This window comes from Phocoena phocoena, chromosome 3, assembly GCF_963924675.1.
Source record: "Phocoena phocoena chromosome 3, mPhoPho1.1, whole genome shotgun sequence".
NCBI classification, from domain to species: Eukaryota; Metazoa; Chordata; class Mammalia; order Artiodactyla; family Phocoenidae; genus Phocoena; species Phocoena phocoena.
This window is the reverse complement of record NC_089221.1, coordinates 92,374,005-92,394,130: the sequence shown is the minus strand read 5'-3', so window position 1 is coordinate 92,394,130 and position 20,126 is coordinate 92,374,005. Positions and strand designations below refer to the sequence as shown.

Sequence of the window (20,126 nt, the reverse complement as noted above, 5' to 3'; positions counted from 1 at the left end):
ATGCCAAAGAAGGAAAATAAAGCAATGGAACAATATATACAGCATTTGGAAGCAAATGGAAATATTACCTAAGAATTCTGAAACCAGTCAAACTAGCATTTAATTTCTCTGGAATACTTGTATCATTTGGGATTCTTATTATAGTTATTAACAACAAGACCTTCTCTGAAAGACAAAACATTCATTTAAGGAATCTTAGGTAGCTCACAGGAGCTGTATGAGGGCCAGAAAATCAGACTTGGAAACCACAGTGGAAATAATACTCAAACCATACTGTGAGACTGCTTCAAAAAGAACTAGTTGTTGCCCCCAACCTTTGGAACTCTCTGACACCATCCTCCCCATAAATTATGATTCTGTGCAGTACTTGCTTCCTCACATTGCTCACTTCTGGACTGAAGTCTTGCTTGGGTGGACATGATTGGCAGAAGCTCTGTCACATGCCTGTAGAGTCTGGGAACGCTCGGTTGTTTGGTTTCTCCATTGAGGAAGCAGGATGCATAAGACATGAATTCTCCAAATCTATGAGGGGCATTTCTAAAGCACTGGGAAACCAGAATCCATGACATATGTCTACCATAGTATTCCTGCTGCCCAAGCAATTAAAATAAATGGGAAACTATTAAGGAAATGGTTTGAGCAATAAAACCTTTAAACTTGAATAAACGTGTAAATAATTGTGGTTAATCTGATAATGAATCTCATTGTGAATGTCCGTGTAACTCAAAACTGAAAAGATGAAATGCTTAATAATTTTAATAATCTTAAATTCCAGATTATTCCAACCCAAACTGGGAAATGAGGGAGAGAAGACATAAAAGCATGCTAAACTTCTAATCTTAAGTAGGCAGTGTCAAAAGATACTATTATACTTTTAACTTGGAAAAATAAAAATTCAATTTTTTTATTTAGTGGTAACCCCAGTGTTAAAAAGAAAGAAAAATGTCCATCCAAATCATTAGTCAAAGATAACTAAGAATACTTGAACAAGATATCAAAGAATGGAGAAAATGGGAGGAGAATTAGCCACAAGAAGCATAAAATGACACAGTAATACCAAATAATGAGTGGATTGAGCACATATGGGAAAATAACCACTCTCAGGTTGGAGTCAAGTAAAACAAAAAATATCCTCCAATTATATACCATTAGTAAAAGACACATTTAAAATCCAGAATGGGGACTTCCCTGGTGGCACAGTGGTTAAGAATCCAGCTGCCAATGCAGGGGACACGGGTTCGGTCCCTGGTCTGGGAAGATCCCACATGCCATGGAGCAACTAAGCCCGTGCGCCACAACTACTGAGCCTGCGCTCTAGAGTGCGCGAGCCACGACTACTGAGCCCACGTGCCACAACTACTGAAGCCCATGCACTCTAGGGCCTGAGTGCCACAACTACTGAGGGCCTGTGTTGCAACTACTGAAGCCTGCACACCTAGAGCCCGTGCTCCACAACGAGAAGCCACCACAAATGAGAAACCCGCACACCGCAATGAAGAATAGCCCCCACTTGCTGCACCCAGAGAAAGCCCGCGCGCAGGAACAAAGACCCAACACGGCCAAAAAAATAAAAATTAAAAAATAAATTAATTAATTTAAAAAATGATCCAGAATGTATAAAACTAAAAGCACAACCACTTTTGCACAGGCAAATGCAAAGAAAACAGTAAAGGTAAATTTATGTCAAAGTATAATTCTGGATAAAAGACATCAAACATAATGAAAAGAAGGTGAACGTCAGTTATGACTTTCTTTAAACATCAAATAATAGAGCATCAAGTGTATGAAACAAAATTACAAACACAAAGGGATACTGACAAAAACCATGGAACCAGTGACACTGTCAGTCTTTTGACAGATGACTTCGTCTATACAAAACAAAAGGAGAGTTATTATTTAAAACCACAACTTCCTTCCAGAAAGGGTGGCTCTTGTTAAGGTAAAATTCTCAAAAGGTCCTTTTCTTTAGCTGAGGACCTTGGTGGGTTTGGGATCTGTAAAGCCAAGCCTGGAGTTTGAGTGGGAGGAGGATTAGAGAAAATCTCAGAGGTGTGCTTAAGAGAGGCAAGAACTTGGGGTTCGTGGGGTACCCAGGAATGGGGGGGGTTGAGGAACAGAGACAGGAAGACAAAAGGAAAGAGAAGGCAGAAAAAATGGTAAGAAGTCAAGGTCCTATGAAAACCCTGGTGATGCGGCAGGTAATGATTTTAGAAACAGAGACATACACTATTTCAGTTGAAATCTAAGTTCTTTGCAAAATCTCTGTTCCAGTAGTAACGGATTCACTTGTTTTTAATTTTCAGAATCTTTTTTTAACAATTGCAGTTATCTTCACCATCACATTATTAATAATTATTCAAATTCACTTATATAGTGGATGTAAGTGTTCACCACTGTTTCCCCTATATAACATAGAGGAAACACTTTCTTCAAATCTTTATGTTAATATAATTTGGCTTGGCTGGAGTATGTCCTTAAATAGTTTTGTTTGTTTGTTTTTTCCCAGAAAAGCTAAGTTGGGAATATACTTTCTTTTTTTTTTTTTTTTGCTGTACGCAGGCCTCTCAGTGTTGTGGCCTCTCCCATTGTGGAGCACAGGCTCCGGACATGCAGGCTTAGTGGCCATGGCTCACGGGCCCAGCCGGTCTGCGGCATGTGGGATCTTCCCGGACCGGGGCACGAACCCGTGTCCCCTGCATCGGCAGGTGGACTCTCAACCACTGCGCCACCAGGGAAGCCCAGGAATATACTTTCTAAATCCTTGCTTGTTTAAAATAGTTTTTCTTTTGCCCTCAAACAAAGGATAATTTGGGTCACAACTTCAGTCACAGTTCATTTTCTTCAAAACTCTTAACTTCTAATGTTTACTGTGTCTAAGAAGTTCAACAGTCAGTCTGAGTTCTTTTCTCCTATAGATTACTTTTATTTCCTACCTTGGTGTTTTTAGAGTTTTGTTTTTATCCTTAAAATAAAGCAGTTTTACTAGCTTAAGTCCATGTGTGTGTTTGTTTCCACAGCCCTATCTTTTAGTACTGAGTCTCTTCAATCTTGAGTCTTCAGCTCAGTAAATGTTCTCATGTTATGTCTTTTCAAACCAACCAGATCTACCAAAACAGTGCTCTCCATCAGACACCAGCTGGAATCTTGGTGGTGCCTAAGTGGGGACCATATTGTCAGGAGTTCTTGGTGTCCAGAAGTTGCACTCTATTCCTCTAGAAGTGGAAGCACACCTGTCCTCTACTTTGGTATTTCACTTCCCCGTAAGAGTACCAAAGCAGTACTGCTTGTGTTCAAATGCCTTAAAGGATTTGTAATGAAACAGGTTCACTAAAAGAAATTTTACCTACAGTCTCCGCTCCTACACCAAGATATATCATAGAAATGAATCCAACAGAGGCTGGAGATGGAATGTAGACAAATCTTACTCATAAACACCACGTTGTGCTCTGGAATTCTCCCCGTGACAGTTATCCTAGGGCAAATTCTCAGACTTCTGTAGAAACTGGTTTGGTTTGGTCATTGCATGAAGCTCTTTTTACAGGAATCTTGTGCACTTTATAAAGAAGTAAGACATTTATATACATCAGCACCAAACTAATCCACCAAACTAAGACACTAGTACAAGGAAGATTGAGAGACAGGAACTGAGGGGATGGAGAAAAACCAGGGGCTTCCAGTCAGACCAGCTGGGTATTTATGCTCAGCCATCACTAGCGTTGAATGGCGAAAATTACCCAGCCTCGCGGAGACTCAAGCCTTTGGGCAGATTTTTGTTTTGTTAAACAGTTTGTTTTTTCAGTTTTAGAAGAAAATACCTATTTTACGTTGTCCGGTTTTCTGAATAAACGGCCGCTACGAAAATAGGAATAAAGTTGTGTTTAAAGAATGGGATACTGAAACAGTGCTTTGCAATTAACCTAAGGTATGTAAAAATACAGTGAATTTTAGGGTAAAGGTTTTGAAAAGTGTATAGTCAAACTTCTAACATTATACAGCACACTGAAATACAGTGCCAAGTAATTTTGCTAGTTCCATTTTTGCCAAGTTGAAAGCAAGCTGCAGGTCCCAGGAGCAGTTAAAGATTAAACATAAAGGGTATTTTCTTGCCTACTCTAACAACTTGCTCGGAACTCACAGACCACCCGCGGTGTGGAGCCCTACTCTAAGGACGAGAGAAGTTAGCAGCATCCAAACGCAATGTGAAATTGGCCAAGAAAGCGCGTGAACGCTTAAGCCAATTTTAGCGACAGGGCAAGCGCCCCAAAGGCTGGTTTTGGCTAGATCTTGAGAAGCGAAGGAATTACCAGCGTTCGTGAACCCTCTCGCGAGAGGTTTCGACGCCACGTCGGAAACTAGAGACCCTGACGCCGAGCGACAGGTGCTGGAACAAACCGACGGTGAAAAACGGCGGACGCAAAAGCGCTTCGGTGGGCAGGACTTCCGCCGGAAATGGGGTGGTCTGGGAGATCTCAGAGCGGAATTCAGGCTGGGTTTTTCTTGCAAGTTCGGCCTGGGGGCTGGGTGAAGATGGCTTGCGCCGCTGCGCGGTCCCCGGCCGACCAGGACAGGTGAGTCCGGAGAGAGGAAGGGGCTTGCGGCAAGCCCGCGGGTGTTGCACAGACTTCCCCAGCCCTGAGGAAGGCTCGCCGTGGGAGCTCAGCCCTAGCCCCGGGCTCCGGGCCTGTCCTCCGGCGCCCGTTCCTCCCTGAGGCCGGCTGCGCCAGGGCTGTTCGCAGGTCCCTCGATCCCGACTTTACCTAGCTCAGTGTTTACCTGTACGTGAGACAGAAGACTTTGGGTGCTACGTGGACATGACGTTATGTAATCACAGTGTGAAAAATCTGTTCTTTCAGTTGTTGGTGCGTTCGGAAAGGCTCGTTTGAGTTCTTTCAAGCCTTTAATACCTCAGACTCCGTAGTTTCTATATAAGAGAGCAGGGCCCCGCCATCAGAAGCTTTTGACAGGCACCTGTATCTAACTGAACAGTTACGGCGTTGCTTCCTTCCTCCCTCCCTCCCTCTCTCCCTCCCTCCCTCTAGCAAGTGATGTTTTTTTCCATCTAAGTTAAAGTTCGCTTTTTAAGTAGAGGGGAGGCAATTTAAAGTAAAAAAGTTAAGCACCTAATAGTATAGGTGTACCGGCAATCCTGATGATGATGGTGATGATGAAAGAAAGAATGAATGAACTTTGGGAAATATTTCTCGAGTGATACCAGCTGGGCTTTTCCTGTGGCAGGTTCATTTGTATCTATCCTGCTTATTTAAATAACAAGAAGACCATAGCGGAGGGGCGGCGAATCCCCATAAGTAAGGTAAGCGGGCTGATACTTCTGTCTTTGAGGGCCTGGGGAGGTTGTATTGTCAGGGCCACAAAGGCTTCTTTTACTTTACTGCATTGTTTGGGGCATGAGGAGAACGGCAGCCAACAATTGGGGTGCTTTCATTAATAATGGTGATGCAGGAGGGCACTGATTCATAACTGAAAGAATTTTTTAAGTGGTTCTTCATGAGCCTGTGTTTGAAAGAAGTTGGGGGTGGAGTGTTGTAGGGTTTGCACGTTTTTGTTTTTTTAAACTTAAGGTTATGACACTCTTTCCCTTAATAAAGGAAACCAAAATTCTGGCATTGTACAATATGATATACAGAATGCAGCTGTGTTTTTAAACAAGACTTGCAGAAAATTCACATATGTTGAGTTTTACAGTTTTATGTCCATCGTCTTCGTCTTCTTTTTGAGAGGGGTAAAGTTACTTTAAAATTAATACTTTTTAAAAGTACGTGTTTATAGTTTTAAAAGAGATGATTTCTGCCTTGTGCTGTTTCAGTAGGAAAACCCAAGTTCTTAGTTGGCCTGGTGGCTTAAGTTTAGAAAGTGCCAAGTGAAGGGGGTCTTTGTAGCTTTTCATTTTCAAAATTAATGTTATATTCTATTTTTTTTTTTTTTTTTTTTTTATGCGTTACGCGGGCCTCTCACTGTTGTGGCCTCTCCCGTTGCGGAGGACAGGCTCCGGACGCGCAGGCTCAGCGGCCATGGCTCACGGGCCCAGCCGCTCCGCGGCATGTGGGATCTTCCCAGACCGGGGCACGAACCCGTGTCCCCTGCATCGGCAGGCGGACTCTCAACCACTGCGCCACCAGGGAAGCCCTCTATTTTTTTAAGATTAATTTACATTTTGTAATCTGATGATGGATTTAAGGAACTTGGCCTGAAGCAGTACATTATTTTTGTGTTATTTAATATCTCTCATTCTACTGCTTAAATGTGTAGAGGAAAGCCTGCTTTGCTGCTACAGGGTAAAAGAGAAGACGCCAGAGCACTGATTCAGAATAATGCCTAACATCAAGCCACATTGACAGAGGCCTCTGGAAGCAAGATCTCAAGATAATTTGGAGAATGATTGAATTGTTTTTAGCTTTATTGATTTATAGCGTACATACAGAAACATATGTAAATCTTACGTGTTTATTTTGATTAAATATCATAAAATGAGTACACATGGGTAACCAAGCACCCAGATTTTAAAAAGAACACGTTACCAGCACTCAGGAAGATTCCTTTATGTCCCTTCCCAGTCTCTGTTCCTTCCACATACACTCACTACAAAGGATGACCCCTGCCCTGACTTCCGATACCATAGATTACTGTTGCTTGTTTCTTATTTTGTTTCAGTGGCATTACACACTGTGTACTTTTATGTCTGTCTGATTTCAATGAACATGAAGCTTATGAGGTTTCAGCTTACGAGTGCTTATACCCTGCATTTGTGAGTGTAGTTTGTTGAATTTCATTGCTCTGTTGTAGGGTTTCCCGACAGCAGCACCACCAGCATTTTGAGCCAGATGATTCATGGTTGCAGAGGCTGTGCTGTGCTGTGTGGGGTTTAGCGGCATCCTTGGCTTCTACCCACCAGAAGCCAGTGCCCTACCCCACCCTAGTTGTGATGATCAAAAATGTCTCCTAGCATTGCTGAATGTCAGGGGGCAAAATTACCTTGCTGAAAGCCACTGCTCTGTAGTACTGCATTGTGTGTATATACCACAATCCAGCCTACTATTGATGGATAGTTGGGTTGTTTCTAGTTTGGGGCTATTAAAAATAGTGCTACTGTGAACATTCTTGAGATTGTCTATTTTGTATTTTTCCTCGATAACATACCTATAGCAGTGGAATTGCATGGCCATAAAAAATGCATATATTTAACTTTAGTAGATACTGCCAAACACTTTTCTAAAGTGGTTGCATCTGTATTATGTAGACTTCTTGAAAAAAGACCCTTGTGGCAAAGACAGTTCCTAGCATATATTTATTTAATAGACAGATGTGTCCATCAAAGTGTACCAATAATGACTACAGAATTCTGAGAGCTTCTGGAGGAGCCAGAAAGGGTACTTGGTGATCAGGACAAACACTACTCCTCATTAAGCAATGGAATCTCCATTAGCCATACTAAGCTTTGTCTATTCTGAACATAAGGTTGTTACACCTTAAAATTTGCTGAGTATGGACACTAAAGAGTAAAGACAGACAGAAAGAAAGGAGGGAGGGAGGAAATGGTTGCATCTGTAATAGTTGTTAAACCAGTATTAACCCTGTGAAGTTTATGTTCTCTTGGAAGGGAGGTGGATACACAAGTATGAATCAGTGTGAGTCCCAGGAATTTAAAAATTACAATCGAAACAACTGTACCTAAAAAAAAAAAAAAAAAAAGGAAACCTAGGATTTTGGTATGTGTTTTGATCAGATATTTGAAATGATTTATACAACAATGTAGCAATATCCACTTAAAGCTGAGCTATTTAGTGTTTTTGTTTTTAACTTTTCAGGCTGTTGAAAATCCTACAGCTACAGAGATTCAAGATGTATGCTCAGCAGTTGGACTTAATGTATTTCTTGAGGTATGATATGGTTCTTTGTTCACTATGTTCCATACTCATCTCATTGACATAATAACTTTCTTAAAGCCTGTTTTTATTTATTTCTTTATGTTAGAAAAATAAAATGTACTCTAGAGAATGGAATCGTGATCTTCAGTACAGGGGCAGGGTCCGGGTCCAGCTCAAACAGGAAGATGGCAGCCTCTGTCTTGTACAGTTTCCATCACGTAAGTTTTTTTTAATGAATGAATTAAGTTTGGGATAGGTTACTCCTCTACACTGTCAAAAATGTTCTAAAACTGACCTTTTGACAGGTCAGAAACGTAATTTGCATTCTATAGATTAATTTAGAAAAAGGGCTACTGCTGATGCAGAGAGGTAAACAGTGCTTTTAACTTCTTTTAAGTTAAGGACCTTTGAGAATGTGATGAAACCTACTAATCATTTATCCAAAAAAAAAACATTGTTGCGTGAACATTTTATAATCCTCTGGAAGTCCCATCATTGTTCCCAGGTTAAGAATGTGAAATTATTAAATGGTCACACATTACTGCTATTTCAGATCCTAGAGACCCTTGAGGTCTGTTATTCATTTCTGTCAATAAATTTAAAAAGCCATATTGAGGGCTTCCCTGGTGGCGCAGTGGTTAAGAATCCGCCTGCCAATGCAGGGGACATGGGTTCAAGCCCTGGTCTGGGAAGATCCCACATGCCATGGAGCAGCTAAGCCCGTGCACCACAACTACTGAGCCTGTGTTCTGGAGCCCGCGAGCTACAACTGCTGAGCCCACATGCCACAACTACTGAAGCCCGTGCGCCTAGAGCCCGCACTCTGCAATAAGGGAAGCCACCGCAATGAGAAGCCCATGCACTGCAACAAAGAGTAGACCCCGCTAACCGCAACTAGAGAAAGCCCATGCGCAGCAACTAAGACCCAACGCTGCCAAAAAATATATAAATAAATAAATTATTAAATAAAAAAATAAAAACCCATATTGAGGGAATTCCCTGGCGGTCCAGCGGTTAGGACTCCGTGCTCTCACTGCCAGGGGCCCGGGGTTCAATCCCCAGTCAGGGAACTAAGATCACACAAGCTGCACAGGGTGGCCAAAATAAATAAATAAATAATTTTAAAAATTAAAAATAAAAAGCCATACTGAGCGAAAAACGCAAGAGATATGCATAGTGTGGTGCCACTTAGGTATACATTTAAATACAAAATATTACCGTTTATTGATTGATGTATATGCAGTATTGTTTATTGACATATATATAAACACTTTTGAAATGGACTAGAAGAAAACACCAAGTCTTAAGGTAGTAGTTAACCTAATGGCGAGTAGGGAGTGAGGAGTGTGGTCAGGGGTGTGATGGTCAGAGTAGATTGTAGCATTAGCGCTAGTGTTTTATTTCTTAAAAAACAATGAGAACCAAACAAAACAAACTTCAGTATTCCAATATATTAACTCGGTGTATTGGGAAGATGAGTATTTATTTACATGTAATTCTTTACTTTTCTGAATTTTTTATTTGTAAAAAATATGTTCTAGGTTTTTTAAATGGAGCTGTTAAATTTTTTCTTGACACAGTAACCCCAGAGTGACAACTGAATTGTTTTTAATTGAATTAAAATAACTGGTTATTATTCTAACATAATTATTTGGTTATTAATATCTACCAAAACCTGTCAGGATTGGTAGATATTTCTAGAAACTTAAGGGTCTGACTCGGGAATGACAGGTAGTATATTCAGTGTATTTTTTCTTTTCTTTGGTATCTTCCTACTACTTCTTACAAGTCAAAAGACCAAAAAAAACAAAAACAAAAACCATCAACCTTTTGCTTTGACTAGTTAATAACATAGAAGTAAAAACTACAGTTGAAAAGATGTTGCTTCCTGTTTCCAGTAAGAAAACGGTAAGAAAGTAAAAAACAGAGCTGAGCGGCTGATGTGTTGAAAGCAGCCACTGGAGCTGGAGGAGGTGGTTGGAGCCCAGAGCAGGGGGCACGTGGGCATAAATCATTTGGGCGTGTGAGTGGCATATTTTGTAGCTTAATGACATGGGCGTTTGCTGTAAGATTGAGAGGGCCTGTGCTTCCTAGCTTAAGTTACAATGATATCCTGACTCTGTTTTCAGCTTGTTATGTTTAGATATATTTTCCTTTGATCTTCAAGTCAATTCCTAGGACCAAGATCAAATTTTTTATTTCAAATAAAGTGTTCTAAATTTTTATTTTGTTCATTTAAATATTTCAGCATTGTTCTTAATACATTTTCTCCAGGAAAGGTCCCCACTTGAGAAAATCATTGTCTTCATAGTCATTTGATTTTTTCTTTTTCTTTTTTTTTTTTTGGTACGCGGGCCTCTCACTGCTGTGGCCTCTCCCGTCGCAGAGCACAGGCTGCGGACACGCAGGCTCAGCGGCCATGGCTCATGGGCCCAGCCGCTCCGCGGCATGTGGAATCTTCCCGGACCGGGGCATGAACCCGTGTCCCCTGCATCAGCAGGCGGACTCCCAACCACTGCGCCACCAGGGAAGCCCTGATTTTTTCTTTTTAAATTCTTATTTTCTTGATGTGGTGATGATTTCTTAAACTTCATGATTTTCAAGTTAATGACCTTTTATGTCTTATTTCTCAGATTATACACTAAGCCTAACTTCTTGTTCCTAGGTAAGTCAGTAATGTTGTATGCTGCAGAAATGATACCTAAACTGAAAACAAGGACACAAAAAACCGGAGGTGGTGACCAGAGTCTTCAGCAAGGAGAGGGAAGTAAAAAAGGGAAAGGAAAGAAGAAGAAGTGACCTGGTATGAGAATCAAGGATGTGGTACTACTGTAAGAGACATGAATGGAGGTTTCTCATTTGTATCTGAGAGAAACAGAAGCTTTCTGTTTGCATCATGTAACTGAACTATGAACGTTTGTGCCTCCCAGCTTCAGCATCAGAGTTGACAATGAAATAAATTTACATCAGAAATATGCATCCAGCTTTTAGGAAGTATAAAAGAAATTTTTTCTTTTTGCCTTTTAATGCAGTTTTTGTGAAAGAAAGAATCATTTTTTTAAATGGACGGTGGACTCTACCATAAGTTACTTGAAATCCTATATCTGTTTGTCCTCTGTGTAAACACGTTTCAGATAAATGAGTTTAATAAGATTTGAAGTACACATTTTGTTCCTCTTTTAAGTTAATGAAATAAATTTCAAACTGACTTTTGTAGCTTTTGCTTACAAATTAGTTAATGCCAGCAGAGGAGATAAAAATAAAATGGGGAGTGGAAGCGTAGTGTGAGCCTAAAACCAGAAGAAAGTGGTTAAATCCTTTTGGAGGTCTATGAACAGGCAGTCTGTAGATCATATTCTTTTTTTTCTTTTTACTTGGAGTATAGTTGCTTTACACTATTGTGTCAGTTTCTGCTGTACAGCAAAGTGAATCAGCCATACATATACATATATCCCCTCTTTTTTAGATTTCCTTCCCATTTAGGTCTCCACAGAGCACCAAGTAGAGTTCCCTGTGCTATACAGTAGGATCTCATTAGTTATCTGTTTTACACATAGTGGTGTATATATGTCAGTCCCAATCTCCCAGTTCATCCCACGCCCCCTTCCCTCGTGGTATCCCTATGTTTGATCTCTATGTCTGTGTCTTTCTGCTTTGCATATAAGATCATCTGTACCATTTTTCTAGATTCCACATATATGCATTAATATATATTTGTTTTTCTCTTTCTGACTTCACTCTGTAGATCATATTCTTCTACTCAATTATTGTAATTGAATTGTTTAATCAATTACTAGTTTGTTGGCATGTGGAAAGTCCTGGAGTTTAAGCTTTAGATTTGCTTATTGTGTAGACTTAAGAATATTATTTTACTTGGAGTTCTAAAATTACCTATGCTTTAGCACCTTGACATAAACATTTTTTCAAGAAACAGAATTGGATTGGTGATTCTAACTTTATTCCAAAGCACTGTTCTAAAAGTGGTGATTTTGTATAAAATTTAAGAGACTCTTTATCCAGCCATATGTTTTTGTCTACTGATCATCTCTTGGGGAACTGCCTTCCCTGACTCCATATGCTTCTGGAAGGGCAGTTAATTACAGGACTGCATCCTGACCACAGGATATGACCCAAGCCAGGCCAATGGATTATTTCTCACAAATATTAAATCTGGAGTAGAAACACAAGTACAAATGGTGATGGGAATTGTTTACAAATTTGAGCTATCCTGATTCCTGTCTTCCTGAGGCCTGGTATAGCTCTTCTGTGAATCTTATGAGCCCCCTTATGTCCTCCTTTACATCCCCGTTTCTTTAAGTTTTTATTGCTTGAGATCAAACAATTCCAAGTGATTACAGAATAAACGAAGCCAGACTTTCAGAACTTTAAAAGGGGTTACACATCCAGGCTGTATGAGATGATCCATTGGTATGCAGGAAGAAGTATTAGAATTGTTACTTAGGTTTTTTTCTCTCTAATGACTTCTGTTGTTAATATGTTTTATAGTGAACATAATAGTACAGCAGTTTATATATCAGACTTACAAATAAATACAGGGTTGCAAAACATGATTCAGAGAAGCCCTCTTTGGGGAAGTGTATCACTTAGGAATGTGTTTGGCTGTGTAACAGAAAACGATGAGGGAGTTAAGCAGGAATTAAATTTTTTCAAATAACATGAAACCCAAAGGTTATTTTAGGTATTGGTTCGGTTGCTCAGTGATGCCCTCATACCTTTCTACTCCACTATCCATGGCATGTTTCTGACATCCTTACAGTTGTTGCAAGCTTGTAAAAGGGATGATACCAGACCCAGCATTGTATCAGAGTTCCACATCTGTCCCCCGTTAAAAGGAAAGCCAGAGATTTCTCAAAATCCCTCCTGGCCAACTTTCACTTAAGTTTCATTGTCAAGAACTCTGGCACAAAGTGAAATACAGCCTTTCAGTCCTGATAGTAGAGGCAGCCAAGGAAGTGAGTAGTTGAGAGTGGATACTGGGGCGGTCAACTTAAAAGATTTGTTACAGAAAGATCACTAGAATCTAAAATTCTTTTACTTATGGGACAATAGGATTGTCAGAAAATGTTTCACAACTATTGCTGTAACATATTGCTGTTTGTTCATCTTGCTGCAATCAGTGAATAATTAACTTTGCTTCTTTCCCAGTCAAGTGAAAAATAGACTCTTCTCTAATGAGCAAAACTGAGCATTTATTCATATGTTGAAATGTCATTTGTATTTATTTCAGTGAATTCTGTTCACATCCTTTGCCCTTTTTTTTAAGGACTTTATTGTTATCAATATTGTACATAATTTAAAGAGCCAGCCAGTTTTAACAGTTTCAATTTTAGGCATTAACTTCCATCTGTAGAGGAGGATGATTTCGTTTTCCTTCCTTTACCCCCAACACATGCATGCATCTTTCCCATCTTCCCTCCTACCACTGTATTTCATAATTTTAATCACTATTCAGAGTTTACATTATTATCCTATACTCCATTCATAGCTGAACCATGTAGTACCTTTGCTGTTCAAAATTACGGTCAGGGATCCAGCAGCACTGGGCTCCCCTGGGAGTTTGTGAAAAACGCAGAATCTCTGGCCCAAGCCCAGAATTTGAATGCATTTAGGAAGATCCCCAGCTGATCTCCAGAAACACTCGAGTATGCTGTGGTTATTTTTTATTTCTTTAGGGCTAATTTTTTTCTTTTATTTGCTCAGTTTTCTGAATATTTGTCACTAACTCAGCCATAAACTATCAGTTGTCAAAACATCTTTACAAATAGTTTGTTCACATCAGATAGTTTATTTTTTTTGTTTTTTTTAAAATTTATTTTATTTTTATTTTTGGCTGCGTTGGGTCTTCATTGCTGTGTGCGGGCTTTCTCTAGTTGCTGCGGGCAGGGGAATACTCTTCGTTGCAGTGAGCAGGCTTCTCACTGCAGTGGCTTCTCTTGTTGTGGAGCATGGGCTCTAGGTGCGCGGGCTCAGTAGTTGTGGCATGCAGGCTCAGCAGTTGTGGCTCATGGGCTCTAGAGCGCAGGCTCAGTAGTTGTGGTGCATGGGCTTAGCTGCTCCGTGGCATGTGGGATCTTCCCACACCAGGGCTCGAACCCGTGTCCCCTGCATTGGCAGGCGGATTCTTAACCACTGCACCACCAGGGAAGCCCAAGTAGTTCACTAATTTCATCTTTTTAAAGAAGTCTCTTCTGGAGCCTTTCACCTGGCTCTAATCTCTACTAGTTACCCTTTCCACCCAGTGCACAGCTTCACTCAGGTCTCTCTCTTCACCATCATTCAGAGTATGACTTGCTTCACTACTTTGCTGTTTTTGGATATCCTGTATTTCTGCATGTTATGTATTCTTTCTTGAGTTACTTCTTTGTTTTGTGTAGCCCATCTTCAGGATCTTCCTGGGAAAAATGTAAAGGAGGTAAATGTTCTTAGACCTTGCATATCTGAAAGTGTCATCATTCTACCCTCACAGTTTGGCTGGGTATAGAACTAGAATTGGAAATCATTTCAGAAGTCTGAGGGCATTGCTTCATGGTCTTCTGTTGTAGCCATTCTAGTTCATGATCTGTCGTGACTCACATTTTTCTTACTGAAGCTCAGATCTCAGTATTCTTAAATATCACAACAGTGTGCTTTGTGTGGGTCTCCTTTTGTCTATTGTACTGGGTACCTAATGGGCCCTTTCAATATGGAGACTTGTGTTCTTCAGTTCTGGGAGATTTTCTTGAAAATTTCATTGATTTTTCTCCCCTTTCTGATCTTGGAATTGCTTTTTTAAAAAAATTAGACCAACAGCTTTATTGAAAGATGAGAACAGAGCCCCTCTTCCCCCGGGGTCCTGGTGGCATCAGCCTCAGGCTCTGAGCATCTAGGCATCCTACAGCCGGAGAGCTGATCTTGGAATTCCTTATTTAAATATTGGACCTGCTGGGAAAGTCCTAAAATTTTCTTATCTTTTTTTCTTATTTCCATTTCTTTGTCTTTATGTTCTAGTTCCTAGAATTTCTCAGCTTTATCTTCCAACCCTTCTGTTGAACTTTTCATTTTTCTTGTTATTTTCAACTTCTGTAAACTCTTTTGTCACCTAAATGTTTCCTTTTTCTAGCATTCTATTCTTATTTCATGGATGTAATTTCTTCTTTCTTAGAGGGTATGGTTTATATCCTTTTACTTCCAAGTCACTTTTTTTAAAAATTGTTTTTATTTAGATTCCTGTCATGTTTAAGTGGCTTTCCTTAATTTTTTTTTTAAGAGTGAAAGACCAAAAAAGTTGATTGGAAGTTCTGAGCATATAAGAAGGGCTTGCAGACTGTGAGTTTCACTAAAGGGATATTTGGCTGAGACATTTTGGGGGAAACTTCCAAGATCAGAGGTGTTTTCTCTTAGGCTGATGTGCTTCCCCGGAGAGAAGTCTAAGAAGCTTCCAGGACGATAAAGATCTGGGAGCCTAGTGGGAGAAGGCAGGGTGGGGCTAATGGGTCTCAGCATTTAGTCGCTCAATCCTGTTTTTAATACAACTTCCCTCCCCTAACTCTGCCTGTGTCCCCTACTCCAAAGATCCTCTTACTATCTCCAGAGGATAAACCTCCAGTCTTTGCTGGGATATGAATAATTCTTCCCTAAACCCTTTTTTTTTTTTTAGTTTCCTCCCAACATTAGGATGCTCTTTACAGTTGTTTTGATATTGAGGGTAACTATAATGAAATTTCTGTACTCAAAGAGAGACTAGGTGGGGTAGGCAGAATGGGCCGCTCTCCCTACCACTGGCTGCCCTGCGGAAAAAAAACAAAAACAATAAAAACAAAACCACCTGTGAGTATGTTACTTTACATGACAAAAGGCTTTGCATATGAGATTAAGGATATTGAGCTGCAGAGTATCCTGGATTATCCAGGTGAGCCCAATGTAAATCACAAAGGTGCTTATAAAAGGGAAGCAGAGGTCAGAGTACCAAGTAGCCACAAACCGAGGAGTGCAGGCAGCATGTAGAAGCTGAAAGCAGCAAGGAAGTGGATTCTCCCCTACAGCCTCCAGATGAAATGCAGCCCTGCCAACCTCTTGGATGTCTGACTTTCAGAACTGTAAGCTAATACATCGTGTTGTTTTAAGCCACTGAATTTGTTGTAATATGTTACAGCAACAATAGGAAACTAACACACCAGGTGAACTGATGAGTTAAGACAAACTCTCCAGACCTTGGGATTCTCGACCTTACTAGTAGTCTCTACCAGTAGTTCTTGTTGGCGAAAAATTTAATCAGTTGATCTAAGAAAGAATGGGAAAATTTTATTCAAGCCAAATTTGAGGATTGAGCATCCTCAAACCCGGGAAGAGCATCTCAGAAAGCTCTGAGAATTGTTCTGCCCATTGGAAGTCAAGACACAGTTTATATATGGTTTTTTTTAAGACAGGGCTGTATGTTAAATGATGTGTTTGTACTTGACAGTTTTCATAATCCAGATCTAAGCGCCATCGTGGTGGGTTATGTGAACCTTTACAAGCTCAAGAAGGCCTGTTATCTTTCAAGGAGTTGTCTTGTTGATGCTAGGAGAATGTTGCTATTTATGGTTGAGCAGGTATTCCTGCTAATGGGGGAGCTTTGGTCAATGTATAATGTGGGTACACAGTGCACACTGGGGGGGAGAGGGGAGACCAAAGGACAGAGAAGAATTTTTATGTTTAAATTTTTCTTGTCTTGCCATAAATACGAATCTTATTTCACATTCTCAACCCTGGCTGCATGTTTGAATCACCTGAAGAGTTTTAAAACACTGGCACCTGGGTGTATAGTAGGTTAACGTTAGAATTTCTGGTAGTGGAGGCAGATACCAGTATTTTTTGAAAGCTGCTCAGATGATTGTAATGCACAGCCCAGGCCTGAAAACCTCTGTGTACTAAGTGTAAAGACAGCATTAATCTAACCCAGTGGTTTTGTGTCAAATTGTGATTCCTGGATCATTAGCATCACCTCGGATCTTGTTGGAAATGCAGATTTTTCAGCCCCACCACAGGCTTCCTGAATCAGGAACTTTGGGGATGAGGCCAGCAATCTGTTTTACCAATTCCCGATCCCGCAACCCCCACCAAGAAATCCTGATGCACACAAGTTTGAGAACCACTAATTTGACCAAATAACCTCTTTATTTCTCTTAGTTCTCTGAGGTGTGTGTTTACAAAGATACTTTATAAGCTAATATTGTAGTAAGCAGCCAGAAAAACTTTTAAATAAGGTCATTCTCAAATATATTTACTTTCTCCTGCTGTATTATATAGAACTGTAATATTTGATGGCTAAGGATGTGAATTGTATCTATTACTCTAAACACCATGATTCTAGACATACAGACATGTAATAAGCAAATGAAGGAGATGAAGCTGACCAAAGTACGCCCTCCAGAAGTAGGTATTTTTAATAAAATCCCAAGTTCTTTTCTTGGTCTCTTAAAGTACGGAGTGATTTGGAGGCACATATGTGTTCTCTACATCAAAATATACTTACATGCAATAATACCACCAACTAGTAGTTGTATGTGACTGTGTGTAATACATTATGCCAGTAGAAAGCAGTACAGCTGACAACTACCACAGTCAACTATCCAGTGATAACTTTGCAAACAAACGGCTCTCCAGAGCTGCAGTTTTGCAACTGGATATTCAATCAACCGCAGATCGTGTAGTACTGTAGTATGTATTTATTGAAAAAAATCCATATGTAAATGGACCCGTGCGGTTCAAACCTGTGTTATTTCAAAGGTCAAGAGTAGTTTAGGAAAAAAAAAAAAAAAAAAGAGTAGTTTAGGTTTCCTCTCCATCTCATGCTAATTACTGGTAGAAACTTTTTTTGGTTGGTATGTTTTTAGGGAAAGTCTTTTAAGCCCCATCAGATAAAATGAACTAAAACAGCTCAATGAGATAACGGAATTTTATTTACATCCATTTTCATTTACTGTATCACATCTTCAGGATAGTTGGTAACTTATTTAAAGGCTATGCTTATGTTCTTCAGGCTGTAGGTAGCAGACTCCCCAGAGTAGCAGTAATTGTCAATCAGAAGCTCTTAAGTAGGAGAAGAATTGTCGTAGGAATTCTTTGCCTTTATCCCTGAAATAGTGTTCATGTATAAACAAATGCTTGTCTTATAGCTAGACACAGGCTCGATTAGTTTTTCAAATACTCTAGCCATGGCAATATCTTATTTGGGAAAACGAAACAGACAGATTTGCTCAACTCATAAGTTCTCCTGTCATTAATATGTACACGTTGACTGCCAAAAACAGTAACTAAAATTTCTTACAGAATGCACTGCAGGATAAAGCTATAGGGATAAAAAAAATTGCATTCAGAATTTTCTTAGTAGTTTTAAAACTGATACTAGCCTGTAAGTAGTTATAAGCAATAGTAACTTGTATGCTCCACCTTGCCTGATACTGTGTATACTAAAAGTTACATATTTTGTATACTAACAATCTGATTATATATTCTGATTAGCTAGAAGTTGCTAATTTTCATTCTTCTGTCACCAAGAAAAGCATAGTTTATTTATGGGGAAAGGGATTTAAATACTCCTAGAGGTACTTTTTAAAATCTTTAACCTAAGGCTTGATTTTCTTCCAGTAACAAGTAATTCTGTTTGCTTTCCAAAAGTTTTTTATTTTTTAAGGTATGGTTAATAAGATGCCTTATCATCACATTCCCCCCCAAAAAAATATTATTATAATATTGGGTATGATATTATCCCCTATTTTTTATATCTTTGATATTTCATGAGAAATGATTTCATGAGACATCATTATGATTTTACCTAATTGTTATCTAAAAGGGAACTAATCATCTTTATTTGCTTTAAGAAATATTTTACGGGCATGGATATTTAATTTTAGTTTTGTTATGCGCTTGTTTTGGTCAGTTTAGTCTAATTCAGAAGCATCCTAGCAGTATGGTTGGTGCAAAGCTCAGATTCTGTAGTACAGACAAGTTGTCAAGGTCCCTATAAGCTATGTGGCTAATCAAGCTAGTGACATTATTTTAACTTTGTGTTCTGTACTTAAACTATGAGGTTGTGTGCAGTTTATCAAAGTAAAGCATAAAGATGAAGGCGTGTAAATGGACTACAAATGATTCTGGTTTGTAAACTAGGGAAGCATCTGGTGTTTGACCTTAAAGGCCAGGGAAAGAAGGTGAAGGCCGTTTGTCTTAACCACTGCCAACTGGATTATGGGATATATCATACTTCCTTTCTTCTCCGAGAATTGCTCTTAGAGCCTGGTGTCGTCATTAGCATGGAGTTGCTAATGATAAAAACAAGAATGTACATGTAATCACAAGTGGGCAAGCCTCTGGAGGTTCCTTAACTGCTTTTAAAAAGACTGGAAAAGAAGCAAGACTAAACCAACATATTATTCAGCTATGAAGGTGAAACCAGGGATGGTTTCCGCTATAGCATCTTAAAAACAGACAGATTGAAAGCTTATCAGCCAGTTTTTAAAAAGCTACAAGACAATATAAGTAGTTCCACAGAACTGGGAGCTGTGATGTGTGTGTGTGTACATTTCCCCATTTATCACTCAACTGACTGCTTTACAAAGCCGTTTTTGTATTCAGCTGCTACAATGTTAGGAAAACCACCAGGCCAGCCTCCAGTTCAGCCTCATTTATCACTTAACTGTTCACTCGAAACGTTACTCATGTGTATTAATTTTCTAAAGTATTATTCAGATCACACCAGCACAGTGGAACCTTCAGCCTTTGGCAGGAGCTCCCCATGAGCATTACGCACAGACAGTAACATTTCCCTATGCGTGTGTATGCACAAATACATTAAAAACGTTTAATACAAAATTGTACATTACATGAAGTAGACCGTTATATAGTATCCTAAAAGTACAGAGAAAATGCATGCAGAGACAGCCCACTGAAGTACAAAGCCTGTAGGATATATAATTTTAAGTTTATATTTCCTGCAGGATGGTGACATGTGTCTTTTCCTACCCAGAGGCAAAATGTACTTTCCAAAAACTTGGACACTGCCCATTGCATTAAATTTAAATGTTCCCTGTGTATATAGACAGTAAAAGTAAGCAAAAAAACTTACACGTTCCTTTTTTTTAATATATCAAAAATGTTTCCAAGGCAACATTATTAAAATGATTATACCACAGTTCCTAATATAACATCAAGCTCTAAAAGGAAGGTACAGAGAGGGCAGAAAGGTTTCATCCAGTCAGTGAA

The 20,126-nt window shown here is 39.5% G+C and overlaps 1 protein-coding gene across 3 annotated transcripts; it reads left to right on the top strand.

Moving 5' to 3' along the window:
• The first annotated feature begins 4,338 nt into the window (after positions 1 to 4,338).
• SRP19 (signal recognition particle 19) lies at positions 4,339 to 11,087 on the top strand. 3 transcript variants are annotated; one of them, XM_065874415.1, is made up of 5 exons: positions 4,339 to 4,568; positions 5,236 to 5,311; positions 7,824 to 7,895; positions 7,990 to 8,101; positions 10,549 to 11,087. In XM_065874415.1, exons 1-5 carry the CDS (start codon positions 4,450 to 4,452, stop codon positions 10,680 to 10,682), a joined length of 513 nt encoding a protein of 170 aa, XP_065730487.1. In that variant the 5' UTR covers positions 4,339 to 4,449; the 3' UTR covers positions 10,683 to 11,087. The 3 variants fall into 3 exon arrangements, with proteins under 3 accessions (XP_065730487.1, XP_065730489.1, XP_065730488.1); XM_065874417.1 differs by lacking the exon at positions 10,549 to 11,087 and adding an exon at positions 10,517 to 10,548 and having other exon boundaries at positions 4,528 to 4,568; XM_065874416.1 differs by lacking the exon at positions 7,824 to 7,895 and having other exon boundaries at positions 4,528 to 4,568; positions 10,549 to 10,682.
• Positions 11,088 to 20,126: the final 9,039 nt, after the last annotated feature.